The sequence below is a fragment of the Sesamum indicum genome, linkage group LG9 (genome assembly GCF_026168435.1).
Source record: "Sesamum indicum cultivar Baizhima isolate 11 linkage group LG9, ASM2616843v1, whole genome shotgun sequence".
Lineage (NCBI taxonomy): Eukaryota > Viridiplantae > Streptophyta > Magnoliopsida > Lamiales > Pedaliaceae > Sesamum > Sesamum indicum.
In genome coordinates this window covers 1063062-1081533 of record NC_142665.1, presented here as the reverse complement: position 1 = coordinate 1081533, position 18472 = coordinate 1063062, and the positions used below count along the sequence as shown (strand labels likewise).

The 18472-nt window shown below is 36.7% G+C and overlaps 5 protein-coding genes across 6 annotated transcripts; 4 read left to right on the top strand and 1 right to left on the bottom strand.

The window, feature by feature from the left end:
• Positions 1–7: 7 nt before the first annotated feature.
• LOC105170026 (FANTASTIC four-like protein (DUF3049)) lies at positions 8–1583 on the top strand. The gene has a single exon (XM_020696648.2). The coding sequence runs from the start codon at positions 384–386 to the stop codon at positions 1317–1319; it is 936 nt and encodes a 311-aa protein (XP_020552307.1). The 5' UTR covers positions 8–383; the 3' UTR covers positions 1320–1583.
• Positions 1584–3424: 1841 nt separating this feature from the next.
• Positions 3425–5518, bottom strand: LOC105170027 (uncharacterized). The gene is made up of 4 exons (XM_088885459.1): positions 5343–5518; positions 4181–4528; positions 3920–4017; positions 3425–3818 (listed from the first exon to the last, which is right to left on the bottom strand). Exons 1-3 carry the CDS (start codon positions 5412–5414, stop codon positions 4000–4002), a joined length of 438 nt encoding a protein of 145 aa, XP_088741585.1. The 5' UTR covers positions 5415–5518; the 3' UTR covers positions 3425–3818; positions 3920–3999.
• Positions 5519–6274: 756 nt separating this feature from the next.
• On the top strand, positions 6275–8142 carry RHS18 (root hair specific 18). Its single transcript, XM_011090901.3, has 4 exons — positions 6275–6548; positions 6793–6972; positions 7113–7272; positions 7417–8142. Exons 1-4 carry the CDS (start codon positions 6303–6305, stop codon positions 7836–7838), a joined length of 1008 nt encoding a protein of 335 aa, XP_011089203.2. The 5' UTR covers positions 6275–6302; the 3' UTR covers positions 7839–8142.
• Positions 8143–10669: 2527 nt separating this feature from the next.
• LOC105170028 (germin-like protein 9-3) lies at positions 10670–11488 on the top strand. The gene has a single exon (XM_011090610.3). It carries the CDS (start codon positions 10832–10834, stop codon positions 11447–11449), a length of 618 nt encoding a protein of 205 aa, XP_011088912.1. The 5' UTR covers positions 10670–10831; the 3' UTR covers positions 11450–11488.
• A 2604-nt stretch (positions 11489–14092) lies between these two features.
• Positions 14093–18426, top strand: LOC105170029 (uncharacterized). Of its 2 annotated transcripts, XM_088885454.1 has the most exons (2): positions 14093–14889; positions 18060–18426. In XM_088885454.1, the coding sequence occupies exons 1-2, from the start codon at positions 14233–14235 to the stop codon at positions 18072–18074; spliced, it is 672 nt and encodes a 223-aa protein (XP_088741580.1). In that variant the 5' UTR covers positions 14093–14232; the 3' UTR covers positions 18075–18426. The 2 variants fall into 2 exon arrangements, with proteins under 2 accessions (XP_088741580.1, XP_011088913.1); XM_011090611.3 differs by lacking the exon at positions 18060–18426 and having other exon boundaries at positions 14106–15095.
• Positions 18427–18472: the final 46 nt, after the last annotated feature.

The following is an 18472-nucleotide window of genomic DNA, read 5'->3' as shown; positions in this document are numbered from 1 at the left end:
TCTTTTTTGGGATAAAAAAGAAAAAAAAAAAAAAAAAACAGATGATGGGATAACTTGTAAAGGGCTCTGGTGGGATCAAAGCAAGTTTTTACTGAGGGGGAAGATAAGGCAGAGTTTTTATAAATTGTGACCACCAAAATTCAGAAGCCTTATATTAACCACCCATCCTCATTCATTGAGAGGTACCCCGGAAAACCACCATCCCTAATAAATAGTTCCCCCCATATTTTCTTGACTTTATCAGCAACAATATATCATGTTCATGCCGTTCCCGTGTATATCTCAATCTTGAATTTTTACATATATACAAGAAAAAAAAAAAAGTTATAATTTTCAAGAATTGGTGTTCATATTCTCTGTATGTATGATTTGCTCATTTCTGAATGCAAATGCAAACCATGGCAGCCTGTGGTAGCTTGGAACACATCTTTGAGAAGCCATTGCCTGAAAATCCCACACTTCTTGAATCCCTATCACCATGGAAACACATAAAATCCATGAATACCATTGATGACTCTGCATTTACGGAGATATTCGGTGAGTTGCATTTCAAGGAGAGCCATGTTCATGCTCCACATGAGTCATCATCTTCCTCCTCTCCATCCTCATCTTTGTCCTCTTCAACGGTTTGGCCCGATGCAAATCCTGGGATTGCGATTGGGATTGATATTGATATTCCAAGGAGGGACAGTAATGGGATCTCAGTTCATCAGGGGAGAAACAAGAATCCCACACCAAGTTATTACTCCTCAGGCCAGAAGCAGCAGTACCACAGTGATAGCTTTTCTTCAATGAATTCCGAGAGTTTGTCATTGTGCACGGAGGGGCTGGGGTTCGAGAGCTGTGATGATGTTGAGGATTTGTTGAGACATGATGTTTGTGATAATGGATCCCAGAATCAAGAGAAGCTAAAGACTTCTACAAGGAATAATTCACATACAAAAAGTCATCATGGGAGTGAGTCCAAGAAATCAGGAACGAGTAGAGGTCTATTTCCACCTCCTATTTCTAGTATTGGAAACGGTGGGAAGCCTTGGGTTTGCTTCAAATCTTACAGGGAAGATGGGAGGTTCATTCTTAAGGAGGTAAGAATCCCAACTCAAGAATTCTTGCATGCATGCCGCGAAGACGGACGTCTGAAGTTGCAATTCATTCAGTCTGATGATGAACTTCTTGATGATGATGATGAGGATGAAGATGAAGAGAATATTGAGGAACAGAATGACGGCAACGGCATTGATAATGATGATTGTAAACCGGAAAATCATAGGAATGGACAGGAAGAAGAAAATGGGGAAGGGATTGAGGAAACCACGTAAGTAGGAGAATTCCAGGTTTTTTCCTTTTTTGGTAGTGTAGCAGGCATTTTAAGCTATGTTCTTCCCTGTTTCTTTGTTTCTCTCTCTCCCTCCTTCTCTCTCAAAGTATGCAAATAAAGGGATGTAGAAGAGGGTGATGAAATAGGAAACTGAAAATTTCACAAATTTGTTCTGTTTGGTTTTCGGGATCTTTTGTTTCTGTTTATCTAGTGCAAATTTCTGTAGTAAATCAGACTACAAAATGAATTGTATAGTTTCTGGTCTTCTTTATTTTCTGCACAATTTGTGTTGCCTCAGTTTTGGAATGTGAGGCTCTTTTCTTGGATTTCAATAGTGATAGAACACCCTCATCTTCACGTTTTAGCAGTATTCTCCCCTTCCAGTGGATCTTGAATTCTTAACGAGGAAAACACTAAAAAGAAAGATTTTCTATTGTATTTCTTTCTTTAATAATCCCTCTTCATTATTCTTACCAAAACCCAACATCCAATGTCCTATGTTCATATACAGGCAACAATACAGAAATTGTTGCCCAAAACTGTGAAAATGTTGTTCCTAGTCTATATTTGGGGCAAGTTGAATATATGAACTGAATACTGAAAAAGGGGGCCTCCTATTTTAGGTTAGTTGCTTTAGCAATCCAAGAAAACAAGAAAAGAACATGAATTGTGAACCCTCTTCATTCAGAAATATTGAGTGATGGGCTGCGCAAGAAAACCAAGTCCTCTTTACAGCGTACTGATGTCCTTTGTGGGATTCGAGAAAACAAGTACCACACACAAAAATCAACATGCTGGGTAGATAAACAACATATGTAGGGCAGCATCGTCCACCCCCCACCCCATCTTGTTCTTTCTTCCTCATTTATTTATACATTTTTACACAAGAATGATGCCATCTTTGAAAGTGAAAGTTTCACTGGACTAGTTAAGTTTATAAAAAGTTATTACTTGAATTATACTTTTCATTTAAATTTATTTTTAATCCCATGTATACAAACATACATACATATATATATATGTGTGTGTGTAGCTTGAAGATGGCACTGAAAATGAGTGTCTATTTTAGGAAAGGTTTTCACCCCAAACTTTAAGATAGAAGATGATGCAACAAGGATCAGGTTGATATACAGCACATATTTATCCGAGTTGCATGAATTTCTAGCAAAGGTTGGGCAACTTTTTTCCAGCATATAAAGAACCACACACAACAAAATGACAACTGGTTCACATGCATGATTTTAAGTCTCATCACCACTCTAAATTAATGCCACATGTAAAGATGCAAGAAGAGCACAGGTCTCTTGTAGTTCTACCTAGAAAAGTCAAAAGGGGCAGACATCATCGGAAATAGTTAAAAAAATGATTGATTATTTATCAGCAGCAGATGCAAGATTTTCAGCAAAGTAACTTTCATCTGAAAAATTGAATGAAATTAGCTATTGCAGTGGTCCAGAGCCCATGATTGGTTGCAGAGCAGAATCTTGGAGCCATTATGGGCTTCCTCAGAAAATATAAAATAACACAACGGCATAAAGTGTAATGACAAAGGAGATTTCAATGGAGATTGCTTCAAATCATTGCCAAAATCTCAAGGCCAAAATCAGTTCATCCATATGCCATAGGACAAGAAGATATCATGATAAAACACATGAATATTATTGATCCAATGAGGCTAAATCTGAGGCCATTCAACTTCCAAGTGGATGTAGAATTCACCCAAGGCTTTTGACAAGTAGGTCTCATCTACTCATATCATGAGATGGCTCACCAACTATTCTATAGAGAGATATTTTGACTTAGTTTCTGTTATATTTGTTTCATTTATGAAAAAGAATCGAATCCCTATTTTGTAGTCTATTCCACTAATCTTGGAGACAAATGGCACACATCAAACCATAAGAGGGAAAAAGTGATTTTGATCACACTTTTTACAAGAAATGGTATCATCACAGGACAAGAGTTTCAAGAATCACCAGTCTCAACTCATAAATATCAAGAAAGTGATGAGAGAAAAGATATTATGTGAGCCACTTCCTATGGCTTTACACGAGATAATCTCAAGATACACATGTCAAAATTTATGCCTGATTATGACAGATCGAATTTTCTGGAATACAATTCTCAAAACGGAATAGCCCATTTTTATTTTCCTTTTTCTTTTATTTCGCTACAGGTTATCCATAATGGTCTATATCACTTTCCAGGCAATTATACTGATGCAGTTACATTGTTCAAGGGGTAAGGTTTGAGCATAGATAGATATAAAAATGCAAACCTAAACTGCCCTCTTAAAGTTTTATGTTCGGCATATCAAACAAGTCATTGATAATCATAGAGATATAATACTGCCATCGAATGTCAAAAGCACCTTGCATACGTCCGTCACAAAAAACACCCCAACTACTTCCGTTGGATTAGATTTTATCCAGATTAAACTGTGCCGTAAGGAAAGCTTCCTCTTTATCATCAGCACTGGCAATTATCTCTGCCATGGGTCCTATTCAACATGCATTTGTTTGAAGTCGTGTTAGTAGACGGTAAGTGATGTGAAGTGAATTTAGATGTGACTTGGAGTTAACTGATCCCAGAAATGCTTACCTGCTATAAAGGAATCCCCCGTAGAATGTGATTTCACTTCTGCCATGTTCTGTGTCAATTATCTCTTTACCAATACGGTTCTAAGCTCCTAAAGGTACCTGAATGTTTTGAAGGTCTAGAGATCATCCACCAAGGCTATAGTCTCCCACATAAAATTATAAAAAGCTATATGTTTGACATGAAATTATTCTTCTTGGAATATAAAGAACCATCAGCAGACACTAATCAAGTTACTAATCTAAGCTCATCAAGGAAACTCGCCATATTAGCCCCAGCATGGCCCTGCATCACACGTTTCCAGTGATCTTGAGAATCCAGGCCCTCACCTTGAGGTTCAGAACCAGTAACAGTGGGATAAGACAATATTTTGAGCCTTGGGGTAGCATAACTGTGACTGCTTCTGGGAACCACTAATCCCAGCAAATGCCTGATGAAGAAAGAGGAGCCACCTTCAGCTTCCAGTTGCGCGCAGAAAGAAGGTTTATATTCTACTTCAGTCATTTCTGGATAACAGTTTCCTAATGAAGATGAACCCAAGATATACGAAAGTATCTTGAAATCATGATCTTGTGCTTTTTCCTCACCTCCACCATGTAGTAAATTCTCAACCTTAGAACCAGAAAATAAAACAGGTTGGATGTAAGAGCTAGATTTTAAGAAATCTTACCCACTCCCGTTTTGGCATATTTAGTTTGGGAAACCTGTTACTCCTCAAATAATCAAGTTTGTTTGGGAGAACCAGCATGGACAATCAGATAATAACGAGTGATATATTTACTGCAGAAACATATGCATTTAAATTCTCCTAATAACCTGAGCAAAAGATAATTCCTGTATTAAAATTAGAAACACCATCTGCATCGAAGTAATACGATCTCAGACCAATTCTTTTACATAATGAGGTTCAGCTCCGTAGGACTCACATGTACATACGACATCCAATTCAAGTAATGGCTGTAAGCCATATTCAATCTCCACAAAATTGACTTTGGGTATAAATTAGGAAACTGCAGAAAAGAAACATTAAGCTGCAAATGGTCTGATTTTTTTTTTTTTCTGTTTGTTTGTTTCCCCCTTTAAATGAAAACAGCATAAATGAAAGATTGATGGATGACATCATGACACCAAGAACGGAAACCCACCCAAAACAAAGAATTAAGAAAGAAATTATCTTTTAATTCTTTTCCTCCTGGGGTCACCGAAATGCTCTAATTCTGATACTTAATCATTCCACACTACAGTAATGGTCATAAGCTTCACTCAAATGGATCAAGTTTTTTCATGATGTCTGTCTTATCCCCAACAGATTCCCAAAAACTGGTGTTTTCATAGACAACAAAAATTGAAGCTTGGAACTCGAAAATGGACAAAAAATCAAACAAAAAACTGTAAAAATCTGAATTCCTGCAAAATGGGGTGGTACCTTTCGGCCGTATTCATCATGGGTGCAAGCGAACTGCAGTGCGGAGACGGTCACTATTCTGCTTTTCCTCATTTTCTTCTTTTGCTCAACTGCGGAGAGTGTGACAATCGGCAGCAGAAGTTCTTGACGTACTTCTTCCTCTTTCCTTTTTCTAATTTTCAATTTTCCTGAATTTTTTTTATCAGATTTTTTCTGGATTTTAATTTTATTTGATACTTACAAAATTTTAACGTACAAATTAAATTTATTTACTTAAATTTAAAAGTCTATTAATCAATTGTAATTCACAATATTAATATCTAGTATGTTGATTTCTTTGTTTTAATGCAATAATCGAATTAGTGGCTTTAATATTTACTTAAAAGAAATTAGTATCCCATTTAATTTTTAATGAAAAAAATTAGAGATTTTTAGTCAATGAAAGCTGCACAATCCTAGTTAGGTCAAAATCTTTTTTTTTTTTAATTATAAAAAGTCAACTTGTTTTTAGCATTCGGACATGAATGCTCTGAGTCTTAAGTGCCTAAAATCTAATATTAATCAATTCCAAAGAAATTAATTATTCGGAGGGTTGAAAACAGAAGTCTGGATTAATAACTAATAATCATCATAATAACTAAAAAAACCCTTTTATTAATTCAACATTAATTATTTGTATGTATCATGTATGTATAATGTATGTAGTGGTGGAGGCAGGTGCATGCATGATCATAATCAAATGAAACATTTTCTCCTACATTTTCAGAGTTAGAGGGCTTCACGTTCTCATTCATCACTCTCAACACTTCGTGCAGACGTCAATGCGCATTTTTTCATCTTTTGCAAGTATAAAATACCATCACATGATTGGTATATAAATAGGCAGCCCAAGAATGACACTTCCCAATATCAACCAAGAGAGAAACTTAAACCCCCCCTCCCCCCCCCAACTATTCATCACATACGTTCTTTTTGAAACATATGAAAATGTCGAGCTTGCGCTCAAACTCAACTACAATAATAGTTTTATTAAGTTTAGTCTTTGCCACTTTGAGTGGCCAGTGTCAAGGAGGCGATGTCCCACTTGAAGTAGGTTTCTACAAAGGAAAATGCTGGACAGCCGATGTCGAGGCCATTGTAGGCGGTGTTGTTCGAGCGCAGTTCATGAAGAATCCCAGTATTACGGCTGCTCTCCTCCGCATGCAATTTCATGACTGCTTTGTCAATGTGAGATATATAAAAAAATTGTTGGATGATTTTGCATTTCCCATATATAAACTTTCTTCAATCAAATCCCGTTTTATAGTATAATGTTTGTAATGATAATACTTCTTCATCTGTTGTTTCTTGCTCCCATTCGTGTCATGGTTGTGGTGTGGTACATATGCGTGCATGGTCGTGGACTACATATATATATATGATCAGTACAGTGTATAAAATATATATGCTAATTATGAGTCTTTTGTTATAGGGATGTGATGCATCAATTCTGCTCGACGGGAACAACACTGAGAAAACAGCAGGGCCCAATCTGAGCGTCCGTGGCTATGAAATTATTGATGCAGCCAAAGCTGCAGTTGAGGCTATCTGTCCTGGGGTGGTTTCATGTGCTGATATCATCGTTATGGCGACAAGGGATGCAGTCGCCCTGGTAAACGAACGTTTTTTGCCATCTTAGTCATGATTCTATGCTGCTCCTGGAATAATATTGTCTACTTAATCTACGTTACAAGCTTATACGTATAAAACTAATTCATTGAAAGTAAATCATTTTATCTTTACGTCTGCAAGAGTGGAGGAGGACGGTACACTGTACAAACTGGGAGGAGAGACGGGACGACCTCTTCGGCTAAGAATGTGGATCTTCCAGCTCCTTCCATATCAGTCTCCGATTCCATCAAAGCATTTGCCAAGAAAGGACTTGATGCAACTGACATGATTTACCTTCTAGGTATACTGATTTCGTAGTTCTTCCCTTTTCTAATAGGTTAAACTTAATTTGCTGGATCAAGCGTAGTTACACTGAGATCCTATGAATCTTGAGTTCATAAAGGAGAAACAAGCAAGCATTGAGTTTTGACAATGATGAATGCAGGTGGTCACACGGTTGGCATTGCTCATTGTTCGCTCTTTCAGGATCGTCTCTACAACTTTCAAAAGACAGGCAAACCAGACCCGACCATGGATTCTTCACTACTTACAGCACTGAGGGCAAGATGCCCTCCCAACACTACCGTTGACAACACGGTGAATCTTGATCAGAACCCTTTGAGCTCAATGATCGTTGATAACTCCTACTACAGGCAAATAATTTTGCACAGAGGGATTCTCCAAATTGATCAAGAATTAGCTCTTGATCCGCTGTCAAAGCCAACAGTCACAGCCATTGCCAACGGATTCGACTTCTCCACAAAGTTTGGACAAGCCATGATCAAGCTAGGTGCGGTCCAAGTCCTCACCGGCGAACAGGGAGAGATCAGAGGTTCATGCCGAGCCACCAACAAGCCTTCCAAGTAATGATGATCTCATTGAACTCCTGAAAAAGAAAAAAGCTCGGCTCTTTGTGCTTTACCCGTTCTCAGTTTGCTTCCTATATATTTCATTCGTCCCCCGTCTTTAAGTTCATTCTTTTTGAGTTAAGAAATCATAATCTGTTTCACTTCAACTAGCATGAGATTTGTAATTCGATCTTTTATTCTATTCCGTTGTTTTACAGGAATCTAAGTACTGTTGGAAATCTATTCCCATTCTGTTATTTGAAACTGATCGATCAAAAGATATAAATAGACCGTATTTTCAAAGGGTATGGCACTATCATTGATAGCTGGAGGATCGGTTTTGGTGATTAGCAAACACTTGAACTGCTAATAAATACTTTTACTGCAATTCTATTACTACTAATAAGGCAATTTGGTATCATAATGAGCTAGCGAGATGATCACTATTCTTGTGTGATCATATATATATATATATATATGTTGTATTCAGCGTTGTGTGTTCTGTTCAACAAAATTTCTAGCATCCTTAGTTGTTACTGTAGTCATTGTTGGAATAAATGACCGAAAAGCCAATTGTAGCAATCTTTATTTAAGTAATATTGTCCTGGCGAATACGGTAAGTATTCGTCTCTGGTACATGTGTCTGTTGTACTTATCAATTACGTTAAGCACTGCTTTGACGTCATAATAGATGTCCACATACCACTTAATGACCCATGTAGTTAGGTTGCACATTGGATGACGGCTATGAAACCAACTTCTAAGGGTTGGTGTGAAACGTTCCAAGTCGAGGATCTCGAGACTGGGCTCGAGAGTCCTATTAAGACTTGCACTGAGTATTGCATTCATTGGATAAGTGCCGCGTTTCATCGCCGACAGACGTTGGACGACTATACAATTTCAGTGGGTTAATGGACAAAGTAGTCAACTGATTGAACTGACTTATAGAGATCGTCACATCGAAGCCTTGGAAACTTGATCGGTATGACTTGAATCCCCGATTCTAGTACGAGAGTAGTAATCAGACTTGAGGAATCACGGCAGTCACGTGCATATGATGATTGTACCTTATATCTGCGCGAGAGGTGATTGTGTCACAGACATGATCATCATAAGCCTTATTCAATGCAATCGGAATATGTAGCGAGGACGATGAGTTCCAAAAGAGGATCCGTCCCCTATCAGTATGTGACAGAGGTATCTCCTATGCATTTGGAGATGCGTTCACGCTTTATAAACCTGTGGCCACAGTTGTTGACCGAATAGGAAAAGGAGATTCCTACGTCGAGAAACTTGGCGTAACGGGATTTCAAGTATTAAGCATAGACGTCTAGTCCAAGATGGGAACCGACACCTAATTTCATGCCCTAAACTAAGGTCGGGAGACGGTAAACAGAATGATCATACCCATATGGACTCGAGAGCCTAAATGTTCATACGAAAATTCACCTAGTCTCTAGTACTATGAACCGTTATTAGACGGCCACCTATAGTGACAGACTTTCTTGATAAAGGGTTAATCAAGAAATATTAATTAAATCAAATTTAATTAATAATAGTGTTGGACATTAGTCCAAGTCTAGCTGAAAATTGAAACTAGTTACACACAAATCACCGAGAAAGAATAAGAAATTAATTTGGAATTAATTACATAAGGTGTAAGTAATTGAATTACTCACACGTAGGGGTCCATTGAATGGATAAGCCCAAGTTTAAATTAATTGAATTAATTTAGATTGGACTTGTTTTATTTTAATTAAAAAATTGAATTCCTTTAATTAATAAAAGACAATTTGGGCTTCAGTTTTTAATTGGATTAAATATTTAGTGGGCTCAATTAAATGGATTCCATTAAATTAGATTTAATTAAAATTCATTGGGCCTTGAATTTATTCTATATAAAATTGGCACAATGATTAAGACCCACTAGCAAAATTGATTGAGAGAAAGTTAACCAAAAAATTGCATTTTCGAAAAGTGCTAACTCGGTCATAATTAGACTATTCTCCATTTGGAATGAATTGAAAAGTTGTCTTATAGATAATAAAATGTATCTAGACAAATTCTTGTTTATCTATTCAAAGTATATAAATATATATTGTATATGATTATTATGATAATAATTCATTACACAATACAATACACAAAAAAAAAAAATTCATCTTCCTCCTCCATCCATTGGGTCGCCCCTCTCTTTCTCACCAAGGGTGAGATTTTGGTCTTGATTCCTTTTAGTAAAGGGATCACGACCTCGTTTATTCCGGTGTAGTGTGGACCATATTTGGAAGATTCCTACTTTGAAATCTCAGGTGGACATTCAACAAAATTAGTCGATTGGAAGCTCGAAATCTTAAGAGGTAAATTTTGAATTTTGATTTACGCTTCTACCTTTTATTTTTCAAACCATAGCCTCGTATGATTAATTTTTATTGGTGCATAATTTAATATTACATTGAACGCTCGGGAACTCCAAAGGTACACCCTTTGGATTCATCTACTTTGCACTTTAATTTTAATTGTTATATACATTTTTCTTACCATTTTCACTAGTGCGTTCTTGAACATAACACGACACCCTTTCAGTCATATGCAGTAACTCTTTTCTTACCAGTTCTAGTTACAAGCTCCAAGTGGATACGATTGAATCTTTTCTTTTTAAGAAACGAACAACGAAACGAAAAGACAATGTTAGATAAGAAAATAAACTGAAGACATAAGAATCTTCATTTAAATGCGGTGTTCGGCTGTCCTTAAATATTCTTCAGTTTGTAGTAGTAAATAAGGACATAACCTGCCAGTTGTTTTAGGGAGGTTAAAAGAAACAACAAATGTCAAAGAAACAAAGCATAGTATTATAAGCATATGCCTGCTTTCTTGAATTCCACCTTGTAGTCTCAAAACTAATTAGGCTGTCGTGTACCGACCCACGATCCCCTCAATTTCTATTTATTAATCCTTGGCTTCTTTAATAAAATCCCACCAATTTTCAATCAAAAACAAGCTGCAAATCCAATGGCTTTCGCCAAGAAATCATCGTTCTTCCTACTACTAGCTTCCCTTGCCATGATCCAAACATCCATGGCCGGAGATCCCGACATCCTCACGGACTTCATCGTCCCACCAAACTCACCACCACCTGACGGAAACTTCTTCACGTTCACCGGCATGAGGTCCCTCGTCTCAGCCCCCATTCCCCCTACGTTCAAGGTAGTTAAGGCAACATTGGACCAGTTCCCTGCCCTAAACGGACAGAGTGTATCCTATGCCGTCCTGATATACCCTGCAGGGTCGGTGAACCCGGTCCACACCCACCCCCGTTCCGCTGAGCTACTGTTCCTAGCTCAGGGCTCATTGGAAGTGGGATTTGTGGACACAACAAACAAGCTTTACACTCAGAAACTCCAACCAGGAGACATTTTCGTTTTTCCTAAGGGGCTGCTGCACTTTCAGTACAATGCGGATGCCAAGGCTCCTGCTCTGGCCATCTCGGCCTTCGGTAGTGCCAACGCTGGAACGGTTTCGTTGCCGAATACGCTGTTCAATTCCACCATTGATGATAGTGTGTTGGCCCTGTCTTTCAAGACTGATGTTGCCACTATCCAGAAGCTGAAAGCTGGGCTTAAGGGCTAGTAGCAATCCAAGTGAATGTTTCATGTTTATCATTGTTCGGGAAGCATGTTGTTTTGCTATGGTTTAGGCTCTGCATGAAATAATTGTCCTTATTTTGGAGGAATTCATTCCTTTTGAAAAATAACTAAAATGAGTCCTAAGTTGAGGTGAATTAGTGCAATGTGTTAACTTTATTTAGTTTTCTTTTCTTTATTTGAGTGAAATTGTCTTTTAATACTTGTCATGCGGATAAAATTAGGGAGATCCAACATAATAAAGCAGGCCCAAATCATTTTCAAGGTGACAAGAGCCTATGAACGAAAAGACCCAAGAAAGTCCACAAAATACATGGGTCAACAAGAGAAGGACACGCGGCAGCATCGTCCATACAACTGGTCTTAAGTATAAAAACTCAGCATTTAAGATGGTCAAAGTAACGATTCATAGCTTAATATCCACTATTAACCACGATATACGACCTACTTGTATAAACGACATGACTTGAACGTCGAAGTGCTTACGCCGGATCAAGTCCGGCAAGTGTTACTTTGTGCAGGTCCCAAACTCGTTCCTCGAACCCATACATCAAACAATAGACGACCTTTGAAAATCGGACCTCATCAACTTCATAAATCAATCAGCAGGTAATTAATATCTGCTATAATTATAAAATGTTTGGACGATTTTACTCTCATTATAATAATTTTAGTTTATTTTTAAAATAATATATCTAAACTTGGTATTAGAGTTTCAAATAATTTGAATAATGGACTATAATAAAAATTATGCTTTCAAATATTTCATATATTATATTTTTTTATTTTATTTGCTATAGTATATAATAATAATATTCCTGTATCATAGAAAAATATAAATAATTAATAAGTTTTTTTTTTGTGTCATTATTCAAGTTTATTTTGTATATGGATGAACGATTATATTACTTAGTGGTAATATTATTGAATTGAATATTCAATTTCACTACTAGTATTCAATACTTCAATAATATAAATGACAAATATTTATAAAAAGTTAAATATGAAATATACTTATTGAGCTAATTAATTTGTTATTTTATTAAAAAAATTATTATTATTAACAAAAAAAAAGTGAAAATATTAAGAAAATTATAATCTTTTTAAAACAAAGGGTCAAAATGGTTTGTAATCATCAATACTAATATCCAACTAGCATGAATGTACATTATATATTATTTCTATTCAAAAGTTTAGGTAATAATTCGTTATTTTTTTAATTATAAAAATATTATCTATTAAATTTTTATTTAGAATTAAATTAAAATTTACTATTTATAAAAATCTTTTAAATTTTTATCCAAAATATGTTAAGAAATAACAACTTATTTGATTATAATAGTATCGTGCCAAACATCCTAACATCTTATTTTATCCAAACATGTTAAGAGCTTATTTTAAAAATAAGATCCAGCATCTTATAAGTTCCCAAAACATGTTATAAGATATAGGAGTTTTTTATAAAATATTTTAAAAAAACTCAGCCAAACACCCTCTAAGTGCACAAATTTCTAAAACTTTTCGTTCATCTCATTTGATTTTGTTTTAATAATTTTTGCGTTTTACTTAGAAAAAAATAAAATAAAAAATTAATAATTTCAAAAAATATTAATAATTTTTTAAATAATAAAAAAATATTTATATCTATATTAAATTTAAAAAAAAAAACTCATTATAACATACTCTAAGTATTTTATTCATGTATTCAATTAGTAAGTTTTATCATCAGTAACAGATTTTACATGATGGATGGTTATGATTTTATTTTCTAAAACAAATTATTGGTATTAGCAATTGTGCAAAAGTCAAGATCTGATGCATTTTAAACCAGAGATAATTAGACTCTTTTTTCCTAAAATTTGATGTAATTATACATAAATTTTTTATAATTTGAAAAATTATAACTAGCACTCCTAAGGTTTGTTTCTATTTAACAGATGAGTCTTTCCGTCAGCTAAATTCACCGAATTTGCTGATACTAATAAAAAAATCAGAAAAAGAAATCTGTATTAACCCCTGATTGATTTGTTATTCACTTATTGCATGTCATATAAATCCTTTTACGATCAGATTACCCTCATACGTTTTCACGCATTAATGCATTTGAAGAGGTATATCTTCATCATTGTAAATGTTATTTAGTTTGAAAAAAATTGTTTGACTTGCAATAAGTCAATAATGAGTTAATCGAGGGTAAATATCAATTTTTCTTTAATTTTTTGTTAATATCAACAAATCCAGTTAATTTTGACTAATTGAGAGGCTTATTTATTAAGTAAAATCAAACTTCAGACTGTTACATATAATTTCTCAGACAATAAAAAAATATATATGTAATTATACTAAATTTTAGGATAAAAAAGTGTAATTATCCCTTTAACTAATTAAGCATTTTATTAAGGGGGAAAAAAGAAAGACTCACCAAATCCCACGAGTTGTAAACCAGATCCACAGCTTGCCGAATTGCCGACCTTCTCGCTTTTCCTTTTTCTTTTAAAAAACAAATATATAATATATGTAAATATTCCCGTTCTTTCCTCTGCAGTGCAGATTATTTGCAATCAGTTCAGATCTGGTACACCTCAGCGTGATGGTTCCTTTCTTTGACTCTACGTTTCCAATCAGCGTCTCCCAAACACTGGTTACAAGGGTTCACTCTAAGCGCTGCTACACGTGATTCCTCCCACACGGGAGGGTCAGTATATCTTTGCCCCCTATCACGCCGCCCCCCCTCTCGCTCACACACACACAATCCCACACCCTGCTCCAATGGAACAACTTGCCGGCGGCGCCACCCGTTTTCGCCACCAGCACTACCGGCGGAGTCCTCCTGCCGCAGATAGATTCTTGAGCACGTTAAAGACGCTACCGTCGTCCTCCGCCGCTTCGCAACTTGAACTCTCCGAGCACGATATTTTCAGCACTCCTTCTGGGGGTTCCTCCCCTTCTCCGACCCACCAGTACTTCGCTCCGAATCCGGGCTCCGGTCGAAGCGCCAGCAGCAATCATTACGGCATCTTAGCTGCTCTGAACGGCAGTATCAAGTCACAATCCGGATCCAGGTCTGATACCCGGCCCGTATTCAACCATAAGGCCTCCGCTTCGGCTTCCATCTCCTCCTCCTCCTCAACTTCTCCCGCGACGTCAACCTCGTCTAGGATAATGATTCCAAGGCCGCCGCCGCCCCAGGCGGATAGGGTGCGGTATCGCCATCAGTCGGCGCCGGTGAACGTTCCGGTGATTCCGGCGGGATTGCGGAGGAGGGTTATGGAGCTGGACGATGCCCTTTCTGAAGGAGAGGAGGAGGACAAGAATGGGGTGGTGTTGCCGCCGCACGAGGTGGTGGATGCCAGGCATTCGCCGATGTTGGCGTGTTCCGTTCTGGAGGGGGCTGGTAGGACATTGAAAGGGAGGGATCTCAGGCAGGTGCGCAATGCCGTTTGGCGAAAGACTGGTTTTATTGATTGATTGCTTCATCTGTTTCTTAGCAATATGGTGGGGAGCCTTTTAGCCTTTCTTGAGACTAGATTATTCGATTGTATTGTATATATGTAGGCTAGATTGTACATAATTCTGAACTGATAGCAGTTCCTGATTACTTTCTTATCAATTCAGGTTTATATTTCGTCTGATTTTAAGGTGTTTGTGGTCTCTTTCTGTGATGTTGATGTAAATTGTTCTTATGCTAGAACTGGGAAAAATGATAACTCATCTACTGAAGGGTGAGATGTTCTGAATGTCCCTTTTTTGCAACTGATAGTTACTGTGGATGGAAGTTATAGTTGACAGCAACCTGTTCGCATCAGAACTTTTTGCGCATTTTGCTTCATACTAACTTAATTCTTGTGAAATTTATGCTCCAGTGTTGCAATTGGTATGATATGATCTTGCTAATTGGTTATGGGTGCAGTAACTGTCTGAATCATGGATGGTAGGGTGGAAAGAGAAAAGCAGAATTTGTACCACCTAATATAGGCTTCTGAAGAAAAAAGAAAAATAAATAGTCATTCCTTTGAAATTGACAAGATGAAACAAATATAAATAATTACGATTCTTGAATTCAAATTTTCACCATTTTTTGTGGGAGATCCAAATTTTGGTATCTTTTATGTCCGATATGATGTTAAAACCTTAAGGTTAGAATTTTTAAGATGATGGAAATCCACAAGGTTTGTAATTTCACATATCATAGAATTCTGTTGTGCAATTCCTTAAAACCTATGTAATTGAACATGTAATTTTCATAATCTACAATTCTCAAGATCTGTTAAATTGGTGTCGTCTCTGATACAATGAGTGGACTTCCTTGACTTTGAATCTCTATCAACTGGACTTGAGGAGTATCACAGAGTCATCTTGGAAAAATTGGAGCCTTTTGGTTGAGGTGCTGTGAGCGAAGCTGTGTTGATGACAAACTTTGGTTTGCAAGTGATCTATTTAAACATGCTGAGTTATAAGGTCAACAGTAATGAATCATACACCTGGTTCACTTTGGTGGTTAGGGGTGATGTAAGCTTCTTGAGTTTTGTGAAGAGATAAGATATTCTCTCGTGTCTTGATTGGGTGATGACTAAACTTTACTGACATAAAAAAGCAGAGAACTTAGATCTTGTTCTTAATGATCATAGTTAAAAGAAAAAATGAGACCTGGAGAGTTTATTTTTTGCTATAAAGAATCAGAAATTCAAATGAAATCTCTAGTGAAGTAATAGGGAGCGCGAATTACGGACTTCATTTTATTGTGCATCCCTGATTTTGTGGCCTGTTTCCAATTTCCTAAATTAAAGATGTATTTGGAGTAAAAATTGCAGATCTTATGTTGTGTCGGTAATATTGGTGTCAGTGTGCTTATGATCCTTGCCTGCATTTGGAGGCTTCTCTGGATCAAGTCTCTTAGAGGTGTCATTTAATTAAGTTATCTTTTCCACAAGGCAGTGCTGTTTGCTTTCCCCATGTAACCAAGGTTCTGTAAAGATTATTGAATAATGTCAATCTCCAGGGATTATCTCCTGAATCCTGTCAATTGCCATTGATCGGAAGTATTACCAAGCAATGGTCTTGGACAATTTTCTATAGGCATGTATGTGAAAGTTGTAAATAACTTGCTCTCATACAGTCATCGTCTAGTGGCACCCACTTTTGTGTTATCTAGTCTTGCTTTAAAAGCTGAAGAATTTACTACCACTGGGCGTTTACGTTTATATTTTATTGATCCTTTCTTCAAGGCTTCCGTCTTGGCCTAATTGCTTAATTTTTTGGCAAATCTCACCTTCTATTGACTTGTTGCGGTCCTCTGTTCACTTCATACTTGTCAACCCAATTTTCTTGCACACTTTTGCGAGAATTGGTGATGTTAGGAACATTTCGGAATTCAGACGTGCAAACTTGTTGAGCAGAAACTCTGCAGATCTGATGTTATACTTAACCCTTAGGCTGCTACTTAGCAATATCTTCTTCTCTACATTAAAAGCTATTATTTTAATTTTCTACTATGAAATGCATCCATACCGAAATATGAAGTGTTTATTTGCATTTTGTTTGGGAGTACCTTTCCTACCATTTGATAACAAGAAGTGCAGGGATCCAAGTTCCTAATAAGTAAACAGAGTTTAGCAATGCACATGGATGATTTATGAGGTGCTGAGCCATTAGTAAGCCAGAATAGAAACTTGCTTTAAATTGCCTTGCTAATTAGTTGGTGATTGCACTAATGACTTTCTGGACATCCCTTTCCGTTAGTTATATCCCAGCAGGTCAAAAGTTGTTAGACTCCTTTTTTTGGTACTAACAAATGCTGCTTTGGACGTTTTATATGTGTCCATTTGGATCTGCGCAAAAAGTGGCCAACATGTGACCAAGGTTTAGGCCCTGTGAGTGTTTGCATTCTGAAAGTAGGAGGAAAATAAAGGCATGAAGTGTAAAAGTTTTTGTCGTAGGTTGCCTATAGTAGTTTGTATACAGGATACATAGAAGGAAAATAAATAACAAACTAAGTTGATCAAATACAACTTTTCCAGCCTTGTTTCTTGAGGGACCTTTCTTGTTGTATAAAAATCAAACATCAGATCGATAAAATTCAAGGCATGCACGTTTTACAGAACTTGTTTCCCCTGGATATGTCCTGACATTTTACAGAACTCATTTCCCCTACTTGCTGGAAATCGTATTCTGCATTGATGCATGCTGCTCCTTTTCTTGGAAATAATCCATACATTAAAAGAGCCATCTATATTTGGTGGCATGAGGATGGCAATAAATGTCGATTACCCAATCAAGGTTCCCAAGAGTACTGCTTTTTCTGGGAACACGTACCCTATGTTCGACCATACCATGTTGTCTGATATGTGTGATTACTGATTAAGGAGAAGTGATCGTATGTTGATGTAGTTTGTAACTCAGTTAAAATGTTTTCTTCGGAGATTCTGCATGATCAGTATATGATGCTTGAAACATTATGGTCCTCATTTTTAACATAGTGCAACTATCTCTTTTTTTATTTTCTTTCCTCAACTTCTTTCTCTTCAGACATAAATTTCTGGGGTTCAAGTCAATCTCCCTTCACATCTAACCTGGTATATCCTTTGTTTGTTGGTCAGTTAAATGTCTCGTAGCCAAAGAGTACAATATACAAAGTGACATATTTGGTAGAGCCACTTTTGGAAGCATTAATCAGGAAAAGCAACCGTGAAAGAATTAGGCACAACCAGGAAGAGTTGCACTTAAACTGGTTAGCTACTTTAGCACTTGAAAGCAACATCTGTTCAAGTTTTTTGCTTATAAATTGCTCCGACTGCTCACATGTGTTTTGAACAGTAAAGCGACGGTCACTTTTTCCGTTTCGGCTCATAATCTTAAAATGGTACATTCGTATAGTGAGTTGAATATCTATTCTACATATGGCCTTCAAGACAATGAATTTGGACAGAACCAATTCGTGCTAGAACATGTAACCTGCTTACTTATTCAGAAACTAGAAGGATATTTGGACTAGATTTAGATTATTGCTGTA

Bases quoted from the DNA above. Each gene is read 5' to 3' on its own strand.
- LOC105170027 (XM_088885459.1), bottom strand. From the start codon at position 5,414: ATGAGGAAAAGCAGAATAGTGACCGTCTCCGCACTGCAGTTCGCTTGC. The intron at 4,529-5,342 runs GTACCACCCCAT...TCTGGTTCTAAG, and splicing joins ATGATGAATACGGCCGAAAG to GTTGAGAATTTACTACATGG.
- LOC105170028 (XM_011090610.3), top strand. From the start codon at position 10,832: ATGGCTTTCGCCAAGAAATCATCGTTCTTCCTACTACTAGCTTCCCTT.
- RHS18 (XM_011090901.3), top strand. From the start codon at position 6,303: ATGAAAATGTCGAGCTTGCGCTCAAACTCAACTACAATAATAGTTTTA. The intron at 6,549-6,792 runs GTGAGATATATA...CTTTTGTTATAG, and splicing joins TTCATGACTGCTTTGTCAAT to GGATGTGATGCATCAATTCT. The intron at 6,973-7,112 runs GTAAACGAACGT...TACGTCTGCAAG, and splicing joins CAAGGGATGCAGTCGCCCTG to AGTGGAGGAGGACGGTACAC.
- LOC105170029 (XM_011090611.3), top strand. From the start codon at position 14,233: ATGGAACAACTTGCCGGCGGCGCCACCCGTTTTCGCCACCAGCACTAC.
- LOC105170026 (XM_020696648.2), top strand. From the start codon at position 384: ATGCAAATGCAAACCATGGCAGCCTGTGGTAGCTTGGAACACATCTTT.